The sequence below is a fragment of the Rhinopithecus bieti genome, unplaced genomic scaffold (genome assembly GCF_001698545.2).
Source record: "Rhinopithecus bieti isolate Rb0 unplaced genomic scaffold, ASM169854v2 scaffold_4749, whole genome shotgun sequence".
Taxonomy (NCBI): Eukaryota; Metazoa; Chordata; class Mammalia; order Primates; family Cercopithecidae; genus Rhinopithecus; species Rhinopithecus bieti.
In genome coordinates, this window is record NW_016804602.1 from 555,686 (window position 1) to 570,757 (window position 15,072).

At 33.4% G+C, this 15,072-nt stretch overlaps 1 protein-coding gene across 1 annotated transcript in view; it reads left to right on the forward strand.

Annotated features, from left to right (window-relative positions):
* Positions 1-14,488, forward strand: part of KHDRBS2 (KH RNA binding domain containing, signal transduction associated 2) — a gene marked incomplete at its 5' end in the record, with an annotated part of 503,373 nt that extends 488,885 nt beyond the window's left edge. Inside the window, one exon of the mRNA XM_017869369.1 lies at positions 13,391-14,488. Coding sequence (XP_017724858.1) covers positions 13,391-13,488 — 98 coding nt within the window. The remainder of the gene's footprint in view (positions 1-13,390) is intronic.
* Positions 14,489-15,072: the final 584 nt, after the last annotated feature.

The following is a 15,072-nucleotide window of genomic DNA, read 5'->3' on the forward strand; positions in this document are numbered from 1 at the left end:
AAAAAAAAAAAAAAAAAAAAAACTGCACCAGATTTTAAACCATTGTATGTAATAATTTTATACAAGATGAGAGAACATTACTCATTTAACAGATATTTACTTAATGGCTAACACATGTAAGCCATTGATCTCAATCTTGGAGATATTGTAGTGAACAATCTCTTGAAACTTACGTTCTGATGAGAAGGCATATTCTTATTTGTAAGTAGTCGTTTCTGGAAAAATCGAACTTTTACTTGCAAAATACAATCATTTTTTACACTTGATACATCAATTTGAGGAAAATCATGCTCATGAGCTTTACAGAATTACATACACTGAGATAAATGGAAAGGATAAATTTGATGATATCTGGTGATAAGAGATGAGATTTCTATTTCTGAATTATTTACATTTTGAAATGTCAATACTATGTAATGCTATTGGAAAAAGTGTGTAAATACAAACTTGCTTCTCAAGCCTGTTAATGGAGATGCAAGGGCTATGGTCTGGAGGGCCAGGGCTCACCTCTATAATCCCACGTCTTATATTGTACTTTCTTTGTAGTCTGGTTCTCCTGCTCTAGCAAAGTCTAGAAAGAAGTGATCCACTTTACTTTAGGAGAACTAACTACCCATAAGCACTAAATTTCATTCTGGGCCAAATTACCACTTACCAACCAGAAATTTTCTGCATATAGAAAGTAGTCAATAAATTCTTCACAATAAAGTAATAGGGAAAATGTAGAAAGGGATTTGACTGTCTGAACATAATAAGGAAGATATTAATTAGGCAGCAATTTTTACCTAATAATGTGTATTTACCTATTTTACTAACTAAATTTCATTCCTCTTTTTCCATAACCAAAAAATAAAGTACTTGCTATAGATCCATATGGTCATGAGATTTGAATTTTGAGAATCTTCTCATAATAATTGTAATAATAAAGGCAATAGAGCAAGGACAAAGTAAGAGGACAAGGAATAGTAAGAGCTCAACACTATAACCTTGCAGCCCAATTAAATTAATATGCATTATGTGCACTCAGATTGTGGCATCAGGTATTATGTAGTATGATATTAGGTATTAGGTAGTTGGTGATAAGTTGCTTATAATAAAATATCCAAATAGGCAGATGATACAATGTAAATACAGATGATGAGCAGTGATTTGAGGACCCACACAAGTCAAATATTGATTGATTGTTTTTATTAACTGTTCATACTTTATATATTAACTATTACCTATTTATACCTTATCTCTAATCAATGGTACACAGTCTTTGTGTGTACACAAATGGCTATTCTAAAATGTAAATCTCATATCTCCAGCTATTCATTTACTTCCGATCTGAATCAGTAACTCCTGTCTGTTACATTGTGGTTGTATCATGGGTACTGATACTAAATTCCAATGGAATGTCTGCATTTTTACAAAACTAGTAGCCTCAATGTTTACTTTCCTGGCAACCTCCTAGACTTGGAGAGTTATGTGAGGAGTCTCAGAGTCAGCTGTCCCAGGCACCTTTCTTTCCAGCTCACATTGGCAGGAAGAACTGTGAGGTCAAGTGAAGGCACTGGGAAGGGAAGAAGGAATGCTCTCCCAAATGACAGGGTTCTGCATTCCAAAGACTCAGAGATGGAGCTTCTCATTTAGAAATGATGTGAAATAAGCCCACAGAAATAAAAATTCAGTCCTTCAGTGGGACACTTCATTCTGAATCTTCATACATTATGTTTTGTGTATGAAAACTGAAATTGTATTTGTCTCTTTGGGGCCTATATTTTGTCACTAAAATAATAAATATGTTGACTTTCAGAAAATAATGTATTATTTTAGGTTTTATCACAGTTAAATTATTCAGGATATTTGCAGATAATTTAATATTAAGTATGAAACTATCTTGCTCATAATGTAAATATAGCATTTAAATATTAAAATCATGAATGAATTTTATTAAAATATAATTATCTTGTTCATTATAAATATTAATGTTTAATGCATTGGTATTCATTAAATATTTAATTGATTTTAAATTGGTTACTATTAACATTTAGATATTACATTTCTGATAACTTGAATTTGTTTTTGGAGCATGAATATTTGACTTACAGGAATTCCAAATCAGTTTCTGCATTTTAAAAATATTTCTTAATTTATCAGAATCACTATGATTGTTTCAGATGAGTCAGAATGGCTAATAATTCATTAAGGCTGTATTTTAAATACAGTGCCTACATTAGCTTAGCTAAGCAATGCTTCACATAAGAAATACCCTCTAAGTTCTCTCTGAGACTGATAGCTAAGAATGGACACCAATATTATTTTCTCTGAGAAAAGAGCTATTTATTAAAATGTATTTAATGTATGAACTGAAGAGCTAATTATGCATCCATTCTTTAGTGGCGTTTTAGATGACAGCTGTGTGGAAGCAAGGAGGATAATATTAATACACTATCTTGAAATGAATGAAAGCAAAAAGAAATTTTGTGCCATATTCTAGGGCATTTGAGTGCCTCACTTCAAGTCAATTGTGGAAGACAAATGTATTCATTTTGTGTTGAGGAGCTGGAATTATTATTTTCCCAGTGTGAAAATGAGCCCTGCATTGATTAATCTGTGAAAACAGCAAAGGAAAATGAAACTAACTGGCAGTTGTGCCAGCCATTTAATTCAAGAACAAAGACTGTTTTTAATAGTAAATAGAATATAAATTTTGGAAAATTGACTTAGAAATGGAAATGAGATTTCTTAATTTGGCAATAATTTATCAGTCATTTAAAAATAATATATGCAAATAATTTATTTTTTCTGAGATGTATTAAAGTTATTACATAATAGGTTATGGGGAAAATATCACTGTGCTTTACTTTTCATATAGATTTTAAACTTTATTTGTAATTAAAAGGAAGAAGACCTAGTGAAATAATGCTTCTAAAGTATTTTAAAATCCATTTGTGAAATTAATTTTAAAATTAGCTTTCCCTTTTTGCTATTTCAGTGGTTATCATTAGATTGATATCTAATCCAATTAGCCTTGGTAACAAATGCAGAGCATGTTGCCTAGGCAAGAAACAATGAAAAAGAGCAGTGCACCACTACGTCACTGCTTATATTGCTTATTTTACGTTCAAAGTATTTACAGTTTCAATTTCGTTTTGAATAATGCACTCCTTAATCCAACAGTTTTAGGTGAGACAAAAACCTGCTTTAGAGTGTTTCAGAGATTATTAACTGTGATTACACATTTTAGGATCACCTGTTGAACTTTGAAAAAAAATACCAACTTTCAGTTTCCACCCCAGACTGGATCTGTCACAACCTTTGGAGATGAGAACTAGCCATCAGAATTATTTAAAAGCTTCATGGGTGGTTCTACTGTAAGCTAAGGTTGAGAATAAGTTTTAGATAGCCACATGCACGGGGGCACATTAGAAGGATCCTATGATCTTAATTTGTAATATCCATTTTTTGATAACTATCTTTATAAGTTCTCTCACAGTAATAAAACCAAATTATACTTGAAGCCCTTTTTTTTTCCCCATCAGTATCTGCTTCTCATGACTACTGAAAAGATGAATGGCCAAACTGTGCCAGTCATTTGCATTCTTGAAGGTGATACACAACTTATATGCAGGCTCCTTTTATAACACTGGGTATTTTGTAATCAAACATTGTGTTAGAGCACCTGATATTTTAAGTCCACTTTATGAAAACTGTAAGTTTAAGTAGTAATAAACGTAAGTAACTACCTTTTGGAACAATTGTGTGTTGAACAGTTAAATCTCAACCTTGACTTTTTAAAAAAATTTACCCAACAGATAGAGTCAACAAAAAATTACAGTCCACAACGCTCTTGTTGAGACAATAAAACAAGCCATAGGAAAGGTGTTTTTATTTTTTTTGATCACTTTCTTTTCTGCTGAGTTAATGGCACAATCATTTTGGCTAAGAGGGATGGGAGAGTTGAGTGACTTATTGTTGAATTCTTGGGATGAACAGATCATGTACAAGAAAGTATATTCAAGATGATATAGATTTATATGTAGAATATAGGAAAAATGAATTGTTTATAAAACACAAAGTACAGAATACAAAATATAAACCTGGGGAAAAAATTTTGCCCACATGGAAGTATGTCAGCTAAGAAAAAAAAATATATCCTGGGATATGCCACCTTAGAAAATCTTTACAGAATTTCCAGAATTTGAGGAGATTTTTTATGTTTATTAAAAGATAGCATGGATAAAAGAAAAAAAAAAGACTAAATACATTGGTCTAAAATAAATGTGCTACACTTGATTTATCAAACATCATAACTTATTGAATGACGGCATATTTGCTAAATATTTTGGAATAGAATATTGTTAAATGCTCTGAACTAAAACAGAATAGGCATTTTAAAAACACCATCACCACCCCCAAGGAGTTTGAATTACAGGGATTCTTCCCAACACTGCAAATATATATGTATCTATGTATATCTGTATATATACATGTATATATGACTTACAATCGGTGTCTTCTTGTATTGAACAAATGTCTTAACCGTACTGGTACCTTATCAAACCTTTAGTTCAGTGGGTAACAAGATATGCCAGAAAATAAACGAACAAAGACAACAACTAAAATAGTTAGATCAGTCTCTCTGAAGCTTGCAATTGTCCAGGAAGATCCCAGGAGAAGCTCCCTCAGACTCAGGGGAGTGCAGCAGCCCATAATAGACAGATAACTCAAGGGGATTTTGGCATCCAGAAGTTCTGGCACAGATAGGTTCAATCATGGGCCAAGAGCTAAGATTTAGGCTTCTGAGAAGACTGAAGAGAGCAAGCAAAGAGACAAAGGGGATGCCCATATATAGGCCAAACTTTGCAAAGTAAGGGCACAGTTTTCCACAAAATTTCCACGAAAATCTACTTCATACATCACTCACAAGTTTGGGGGACTCCAGGCTACTCTCGCTTCTGACCGGCTGGCTACAAATTCAGGAGTTCCCACTGTCTTCTCAAGTTTAATAATTTTTCAGAACAACTCAAAGGACCAAGGAAAGTGCTATACTTACAATTATAGTTTTATCAGAGCAAAAGGGTACAAATCAAAACCAGTCAAAGAGAGAGACACATAAGGCAAGAGCAAAGTCTGAGAGGATCCCAAACATAAAGGTTCTGACAGCTGCTGAGCCACATTACCCTCCTGGCACGTCACTATGTAATAAAATATAAAAGTATTGCTAACCAGGGAAGCTCACAGGAGTCTCAGTGTCCAGACATTTTATTATAGTTTCATTTTATAGACATGATGGATTAAATCATATCAATATCCAGCCTTCTCCACTCCTCAGGTTGGGCTGCTATCACATAGGCCAAAGCCCCAACTCTCTAATATTATGGTTAGTCTTCCAGGCATGACCATTGCCATCTTGAATCATCTTCTTAGTATAAACTATAAGGTGTGGTTGAAGGGGCTCACCATGAATAACAAAGACACTCCAATCACTAGGGAAATTTTAAGATTTAGAGCTTACCTCCCCGTAACCAGGGACAGACACTATCTAAGATCTTTCACAAGTGGTGGGAGCCATTTAACAACCTGGAAAAGCAGGGAAAGGCACACTGTGGTATAAGCACAGGCACTTAGAGTAGGTCATGCAGAAATATTAACATTTGTAGAGCTGAAAACCTGATTTTTTCTAATTGCTATAACTTTGGCTCATTTCTGTTCTTAGGTAGAGAAATGAAGAATGTAGGGGGAGTGAGACTATCAGGCAACTACAAATTTAATCTCTGTCTATGAAGCTCTGTCACCAAGCCTACCTTCTTTGCTGAGTTAAAGGGAGTATTGAAATTCTTTGAGAAGAGAATTATACCATATTACTTTATATCACTATTTTTATTCTCCCTTCTATTATTCTTCATATTATAAACTCCTCATGTGCATTTCAAAAAGTCTCTAGCTGAATTCCACAGTCTTTTGAATGATTCGGGATTTTATTTGATAATAATGAAAGTGTGTTTTAGACTTTAGTCAGATAACCTTCTACATTGTTTCCAATTATCATTCACCATTTTTTCTGTACCTTCCATTTTGAAAATCCTTTCTCTAGCTAGCTTCTTTGTCTCCTTTTTATTTAAATGAGTTCTTAACCCTATAGCAATAAAATAGGCACATACTTATTTAAAAATATTAAGAACCACTGGCCTGTATTATTCTACAGCTGCAGGATACTATACAGCAGAGCCAAGAATAAAATGTTTAAATTTTAATGACATATATAATTTTCAATTATTAATAGATGATAGTTAGAAATAAAATGGTACAGATTGAGTCAACTTTTTAAATACAATAATGTGTAGGATAGGAACTAGAACTGAATAGGCAATTTGAAAACACCACCACTACCACCAAGGAGTTTGAATTATGGGGATTCTTTCTAATATTGCAAATCATAGTGGCCTCGCCTGGGAAAACAGAAGCTGGTAAAAATTATGCATTACTTGCAAAACTACCTGGAATATTGTTCTTGGCGCAACCTGAAGTTTGTCAGTCATTTTTTTTAACCTTCCTTGAGTTCACAATTAGAATATAGCAGTAATTCAAACCAACTAAGCTTAGGCACAGAAGATAAAATTGTGAAACCAGGTTATAATATGGAAATTAGGTATATACATGAAGTAAATTGGAGATGTTAAGCACAATAATATAAAAATACAGAAAAGTTTAAAAAATGGTTTTAAGATTGTTGAAAGGAATCTTTCAACAAGAAAGAGGCAGAACAATAACGCAAATGCAGATCAGCTGTAAGACTCTGGGAACTACCATTCAAAAGTGAAGGAATCCATCTGAGGGAAGCCTATGGGTCTGAAAGGAAGATGCAAAATATTTAAATATAACTAATTTATTCAGTAAATAATTACTGAGTGCTTGCCATGTGCATGGTAAGATTTTAGGGTTGAGAATGGACTTCATAGAAAGGCTAAGTCCTTGTTACTCTCTAAATGGATTATCCCAAGTGATACATTTTTTCTAACAGAGGACATCTGATTAAAAATTTGAAAGAGTGATAAAAGCTGTAAATGCTTCCCAGAAGCTGATTGAATTTTCTGAGAGGATAAATGATGATGAACTCAAAGTTAGCAACCCTTCTTGTTGGAACATAATGCACCGTGTTCATCTGCGAAAAGAGATGCTGGTCACCCATATTTCTCCCTCTTCTATTACCCTCTGCATCTTAAAATAATAAACTATATAATTACAAATAGTGGGAATACGCGTTGTACAGTTGAAATGGTTGGGCCACTCAGTTCCAAATTTCCATTAATATTTTAAAATGCTCAGAGCAGTGCAAAGAACTCCGCATTCCACTTTGGATTTGCACCTTCACAAATGCAGTTGAAGCGGCCCACATTCTTGCTAACAGAATTATAACTACAGTTTCATTCATTTGGCTAATTAATTGTTGTTGGAATCAACACTAATTATTGTATAATTCAAGGGAAGTAAAATAAATTAAGTCTTGTTTTCTAGGGGAAAAAAGAGGAAAAGAGAAAGCATTGGTCGATAGATGGTGAGACAGTTAGAGACAAAAATTCTGTATCTTCCCAACAACTAAACTTTCTGAGCCATAGTTTCCTCATCTTTAAAAAAAGGTAGTGTCAACAGCTACCTTGTAGGAAAAGTGTGATATTTGCTAATAATATACACAAAATACCTAGCGCTGTGATAGGCCCTTCAAAGTTGTGATAATAGTGAGGGTTTTTAAAATATGATAGGTGTTTAAACATTAAGTAAATAAAATGGATGTTATCATAATAGTGAGTTGCAACAATAGTAAAACATCTAAACTAACATATTCTTTGGGACTAAATAGCCTCAAAACAACCCATAAATATTGTATTTGAAAGGTGCTTTCAAATAGAATAATACTTCTTAGAAACATCAGAAACTTAGCTGAGATGAACAAACTGAGTGGCTCAAAGCCAGGGTGAATTTTAATCAACCATGTCATAATGCCATTATATGATTTGCAAAGCAAAAACACTAGTGGTTTGTAATGATAGAGACTAACTTAAGTTTCCTACTTTAGTTGTGATTTTGCATATTGATTTACAGTGTACCAAAATAAATAGCATGAACTTCCTTCTTTTTGCTGTGGGTTTAACAAGCTTTTTTAAAGATTCTTTTCCATATTTCAGATATACAGACAAATAGCTATCTAAGATAGCAAAATAAGAGTATCATGACTGCACTCAGTAAGCTCCATGATCTCCTTTATCCTTTCTGAACTGATCTCTAAAATTAATTTCCTCTTAGATGGTGTTTTAAAACTACTTCCTGAAACATAAACATTAAAAGTTTGCTTTCCAGATACTTAAATAATGCCAGCTTTTCCTGAATTGGCCCCTCATTCCTATACTTCATGTTTTTCCCAACTACCTCAGTATCTCTGGAACTATCAGAGAATGCAGTTTTGCAAATTTAAAAATCATCCAGATTTTTCTTTCCCACTGTGAATGCTCCCCAAGTTACCTAGTCCCACTGCAGAAATAAGAACACATTGACAAATGCACAGCACTTAATAGGCCTCATTTCACACAGTATTTGAGATACAGAAACTTTTGAAGTCACAGTAATATTTAATGCACAAGAGTTACCTAGGTAATTTACACTCTTCTATCAAAGTCAAATGTTCCTCAATGATGCTGACTACCATGAAATAGAGATGAACTCTAGGCAGTCTGTAAAACCTGATTCGCTGGGTAAAATAGCAGCCTAAGTTAATAAAAAACAGAACTTTTGAAAGAAATATTGACATATACTGTATACATGCAACATGACAACCTAATTGCTAACAATGCCTTTTTGAAAAGTTCTGTTTTACTTATTTTGCATAATTGGTTTGAACCCCCTTTTTTATTTAGTAGCACCATTCATTTATATACAGCTTATGAATATTCTTATTTGTTCTTATTCAGTGACTATCACTGTAGACGATATCTCCTCTCATAGATCTTAGAGTCCAGTTTAGAAGCAAGGCCAGATAATACAAAATAATTAACACAGGAAAGTCTTTAAAGAAAGTGAATTCTCTTAGATAAGTTAAACAGCACCCGTGTTCTTACTGAGTGTATTTGCTCAGAAAATCCCTTCTTTGAGATGATTAAATGTTAGAGTTCAATACAAGTTCAGCTGAATGATGAAAGTTAGACCTCCCTTCCCTGTGCTTTCCCCAGCATTTTCTTAAAACATCAATTAAAATTGTGTTATAATCTATGAAATTTCGTGTTAGTTTTTTCCTGTGTCTTTTACGGGCCCCTTCAACTGTCCTTATATGCAGGGCATCGTTCAGTAACTAGCATATGGGAGATCTTCAATAAATGAAAAATGTATTTAGTGATGCTTTATTATTCGTATAATAAATATAAATTTATCTCATATTTCTTATAATATGTGATACTTTAAAGCCTGAATTGGAAGCCAAGAAAGGGTGGCAATTGGATCAAGTCACTTAACTTCTGTTTCTCATGTCCTGATTTGCTATTTTCATATTCACAGTTATGTAACCCATTCCATAATTTTAATTTGGCAGATAGTTATTTCATACATTTTTTGAGGAGGAATTTGTTATTAGATTAATTCATAGCCTAGCTGGTGCTTCTCATGTGACAGTGATCCTGATATTGACAGAATCTTAATTCTTGTATCATTTCCCTAAAGGATAAATACATTTCTAAATTTCATTGGATGCAGTGAGTTTTGTTTTTTAAATTTTAATCATCATTGTATTTATGTATTTATTTATTTTATTATACTTTATGTTCTAGGATTCATGTGCACAACATGCAGGTTTGTTACTATCACAGTGAGTTTTTTAAATGACGTCTTAGAACACACCATGGGACTAGAAAAAAACAGGATTCTAAAATTCATAGGAAGGCTTAAAATATTTAGAATCTTCTTGTCTACTAAGAGACCCAAGAGGACAGATGAATTATAAGTTCATTGGTGGGTCTTTATAACTTCAAATTTCAGAGAAACTCCATCATGAGGAACCCAGTCATGATTTGTCTCTCCCTATGTTTGGGCCTCTTCCATGCTCAAGATTCCATGGGACTCAGGTTAGAATCCCTTCTATCTGTGGTACTGGCAGTAAAGAAATCCAGAGGCTTAAATATTGCTGGTGAACAATGAGGGGCTTGGCTGACCATATAAAGTTCAATGACGCACTATATGGTGGCACTGGAAAAACATTCACTGGGTCAGGACTCTCCAATTGCAATCCAAAGAACGTATTTTCACTAAGAAAAACTGGCGTGCATTATCATATGGCAATTGTAAATCTGTAGCTATATATAAACATTCTGATATTAGGAAAGATAAAGATGGACACAAATAAAATAATATTTTCCTGATCTCTCTTTGCTATTGTTACCAAGAACATGTAAACAATGGAAGCAAGGTCTGAATTAAGTGAAATAAGTCCTTAATTTCCTCTGCTAATGGTATGGAATCTTGGACAATTAGAAACTTACTTTCGCTTCAGTAGGAAATCACTTTGCCTGGCGATTTACTTTTCCAGTTACAAGTATCATGAACTAACAATAATTTCCATTTTCCTACCCTTGAGCAAGGAGGAAAGAGCATAGTATTAATTCACATAGAAGCACAGCATTATGAAAGAGCACATTTTGTGCCATGAAATATGATGTTTTCTACTTTTTTGTAACGGGATCCCACTACGATTACTTCATTGAATTCAATAGTGAAATGTTTTTGATACTTAGATAACTAACCCTTTTGAGTAAGAAGTCTGATTTTTAACTCTATAACAAATATATAAGATTTCTAATTAAAGAGTTTTAAAAATAAATGTTAAACTTCTTTAGCTCAGCTCTTTCTGTTTTTTGAATTATCACTGGAACTTTCTGCATAGTTCCTTTCTTCATTCATCCACCCTTTCTTTCATGTAACCTTTTACTGCTTCAGCCGTAACTAGGCATTGCATTTCTCCCAGGCACTGGGGAAGCAACAGTGGATAGCGACAGTCCCTATTCTAATGTTGGCTAACATTTAAGACATGAAGAGTTTTAGCTCATCAATTAACTGCCCTAGAGACTTAGAAAAAGTCAACTGAAGCCAAGTTGATGAGTAGTTATTAAACACTTATGTCCTCTGTAGCAAGTTCCTAGGTTTATGTCAATTTAAAATTCTGAGAAAATCTGGGAGTGTATGTGACAAGTGTTCTGTCACTCCGCTCATGATTGTTCAGCTATTTTTCAGGAACATTCAGAATCTAAAAAAGGACCTGGGACTTCTATTTCCTGGGAAAACTTGAAGCCTCTATTATCTCAGCTCTTAAATCCTGTAGAGTGAAACCCAGGGATTTCTAACACTCTAGGATAATTGGAGCAAAAAGTAGTACATTCTTTCTGCTCCAATAATATCCCATAATAAATTGGTATCCCATAATAAATTGGGATACATTTTACTATCAGAAGACAAAAACAATGATATAGCCTGGATTATCTCATGAACATGGTGTAAATACTCATTTTACATAAGGCTAAGTAGGTACTTTCAAGCTTGCACATGCTGAATGTGTTTTCCCTATGAGTACACCAAAAACAGTTTTATTTAGTTCCAGTCAAGCAAATACATGGAATTCTTTTCATTTTTATGTTGATAAAGTCAAATGGTTTGGGGATAAATTCCTGCCCTCAAAAGATTACAACAGAAAGACCAACATCTGCATTTTCCTACCAAAAGCAACATGGTCTAGAGCAGGAATCTGTAAAACTTTTCTGTAAAAGCCCAAAGTATAAATATTTTAGGCTTTTCAAGCCGTATAATCTCTGTCACAATTACTCAACTTTTCCTTTGTATCGTGAAAGCAACAATAGACAATATGTAAATAAATAGCATGCCTGTGTTCCAGTAAAACTATTTACGAAACAATAAGCTGGCCAAATTTGGTTCACAGGCCAGAGTAAGCCAACCTGTGATCCAGGTAAACCTATATTTTGAGCAACGGCAACATTTGTTGTGTTCATTTCGTTTCTTACTCCTATTTTATATCCTATTACATACTGAAATACAATACTAAATAGTAAAAGAGATTTTTCTTAAATTTATTATCAGGTATCAGTTGTAATAATAATTCCCTGGTGAGAATATTCTCAAAAAACTAATATTTGTCCACTTAAGTGCCATTTTTCCCAACAATGATAAACTTTTGATCATTTTTCTACATAGTAGATTGTTTTCATTTGCTCTATATTATAATGAGTACAATTGCAATTTTGTATGCTTTTCTAGTAATCTTTCTCAACTAATTCTTATGATCAGATGAACTATCTAGGGGCAAATGCCCTACCTTAGTTGACCTCAATCTGCAATTATTTACCAGTTAATATTTCCATTATTTTATATATCAGTTATCAATATCTATGTGTCTCTAGTAACTTTCTTCCCTTTGTCCATACCTCCTTTTACACACCCATGCGTGAAATACGCTCTTGATGAGGAACTGAATTCTGATTGAGAGACCAAAATAACCTAGTGGCTGGAATCATATAACATGTTACCATAAAGCCCACGTTGAGTTCTTTTAAAGAATAATTGCATTTCTTTTCTGGGGACACAGATTTTACAATAGCTATTTTCCACAGTACTCAAAAGCTTGGTTGCTTCTTTCTTGCTCTTTTGGAATAATAGATTTCTATTACTCTCAATGTTTTGGAACCTAGCCAAAATTAGCAGGTAAATGGAGTTTTCCTGGTGTACTAATACTTCTTTATTTACTGAATTGTTTACTTGGAAAAAGTGATACCTTTGTGTTTTGTTTTGTTTACTGATTTTGCTGCTTAAGGTTTTTTTCTACTCTATCTTCTGCTTATCTCTTACTTTCTCTCTACAATTTAGCCCAATGGATCTCAACCCTGGACTATGTAACTATCATCTGGGGAGTATCTGAATACCAAACCCTAGGTCCCAGCCCATAGATTTTTCTAATCAGTAGATTTAGGGGACAGACACCAGGCATTAGTTATCTTTTATTGTGATTGTTTAATATTTCCAGGTGATTCTCAAGTTATTCAAGGGCTAAGGACTACTGGTTTGCTATATCCGATTTATTTATTTATTTTTAAGAATTCTGTGTAAAAAGATTTTGTGGGCAGGGGTTTACACTAATACTCCTCTTTCTATTTTGTGGCATTTAAATCTAACACATAATAAATACACGGTACACATTTCTATACACATTTTTGATAGTCTTACGATGTGGAAAAAATAGGCTTTAGCATTCAGTGTTGAGATCTTTGGTTTATTTTTCTCAGTCAACTATTGTGTCTTAAATGACTATTTTTTAGTAACTGTGAAGTCGTGTGTGTTACTGTCTTTCTCTTTTTCACAGCACCAGAAGAATGGGCCACAACCCGCTCTAGCTTGAAGGCACCACCGCCGAGGTCAGCAAGAGGGGGATACAGGGAACACCCCTATGGTAGATATTGAAGGTCCTTCCCACCTGTGACCTCACCTCAAAGACAATTCATAGCCTGTGGTCTCCACATAAACAGCAACAAGACAAGTAATAGTCCTTTTTTTTGTTTGTTGTTTTCTATTCTAGGGATAACTGCTCATGATTACTCCCATATATTTCTTGTATTTCCCTCTACACTGTTGGCGTGACATTGACATTAGTATTATTTTACAAAGCAGACTAAAGAAGACATTGGCAAGCATAGTCTATAAACCTCTCAGTAGGATGATATTCTCTTGGTTGTTTTTCATTGTTGTGTGTAATCTTTTTTTTTTTTTTTTTTTTTTTTTTTTTTTTTTGAGAAAAGCATGAATCTGTTAACAGATTTTGAGTCTTAACCAACTAGCAGAAACTTTGTTTAGGGTTGCTAAAAGACTGTAATATGATTTTTGAACTAGCTGATAATAAAGTTGTAGATAAGATGTTTTAACCTGTCTTTCAATATCTGTTAGTTAGACAAAGATGTTCGATATTAAGTTTGTAAATTTAATTTTAAATGCTGTTTTAATGGGGTTGAAAACAAGCAGCTACTGTATGTATGTAGCTAACTGAATTTGTTCAGTGTTTTAACCTGTATTTGTTAAAAAAGAAAAAAACACACACACACATAAAGTTCCATGTGTAAGCTTCTCTAAATAGGAAACCACAATTTGTCAAATATGTTTGCCATAATTTGTCAATAAAGCTGAAAACTTTTGTAAAAACTAAATTTGGAATTACTTGTTTTCTAGCTTTAAATGCCTGCTTTATTTCTTCTTCAAGAGATGCCTAAACTGTTTTCTATTTAAAATTACAAAATGAACCCAAGCCTGTTTTAAGATATTTGTGTAATACTTAAAATGTATTAATAACTTATGGTTGTTAAATAATTTAAAAGTTAACAAACTAAACTGTTACATGAATCATGGTTAGTAAACACTAATGTATAACATGTTAATGGAAAAAAATGGATTTAGAATAATAAATGGATTTTAAACTATCCTCTAAGCTTTATCTTGCTAAACACAAATTCTGATTGACTTGTTTGCATTAGCATGTCTCTCGTGAGAAAGAGTAATGGAGTATAAAGAGGTAAGATTACCACTTACCACTGTCTAAATGCCTAGTTCTTCAACCTTTGAGTTTCCCCGCACATTAAATATCCCATCCAACATGTAAGCATTGCGTAGATTCACTTTATTGTTTTCACTCAAAGGAGTGCGTGGACTTCATTTGCGTAGTTTATAACAATTTGTTTTGACAAACAAATCATCAGTGTCACTGGCCAGTTGTTGCTATTCAACCTCAAAAACTTTATTTGTAATTTTCAGTGCTAAATATCACCGCCCTTGAAGGCAGTTTAGAGGGCTGATATTTCTTTTGAGACTATCAGACTTGATGGCTGATGATTATTAAGGAAATATGTCGCAGGACTCAAAGGATGACTAAACGTTAAACAGGTAACACTAACAGTAACTCTGTAATTTTGCCTATGCAACAGTAATGTTAAATATTCTCAGTTATTAAGTTCCTGATAGTTAAAAAAGTAAACCTACAAAAATATAACAAATAGGTCT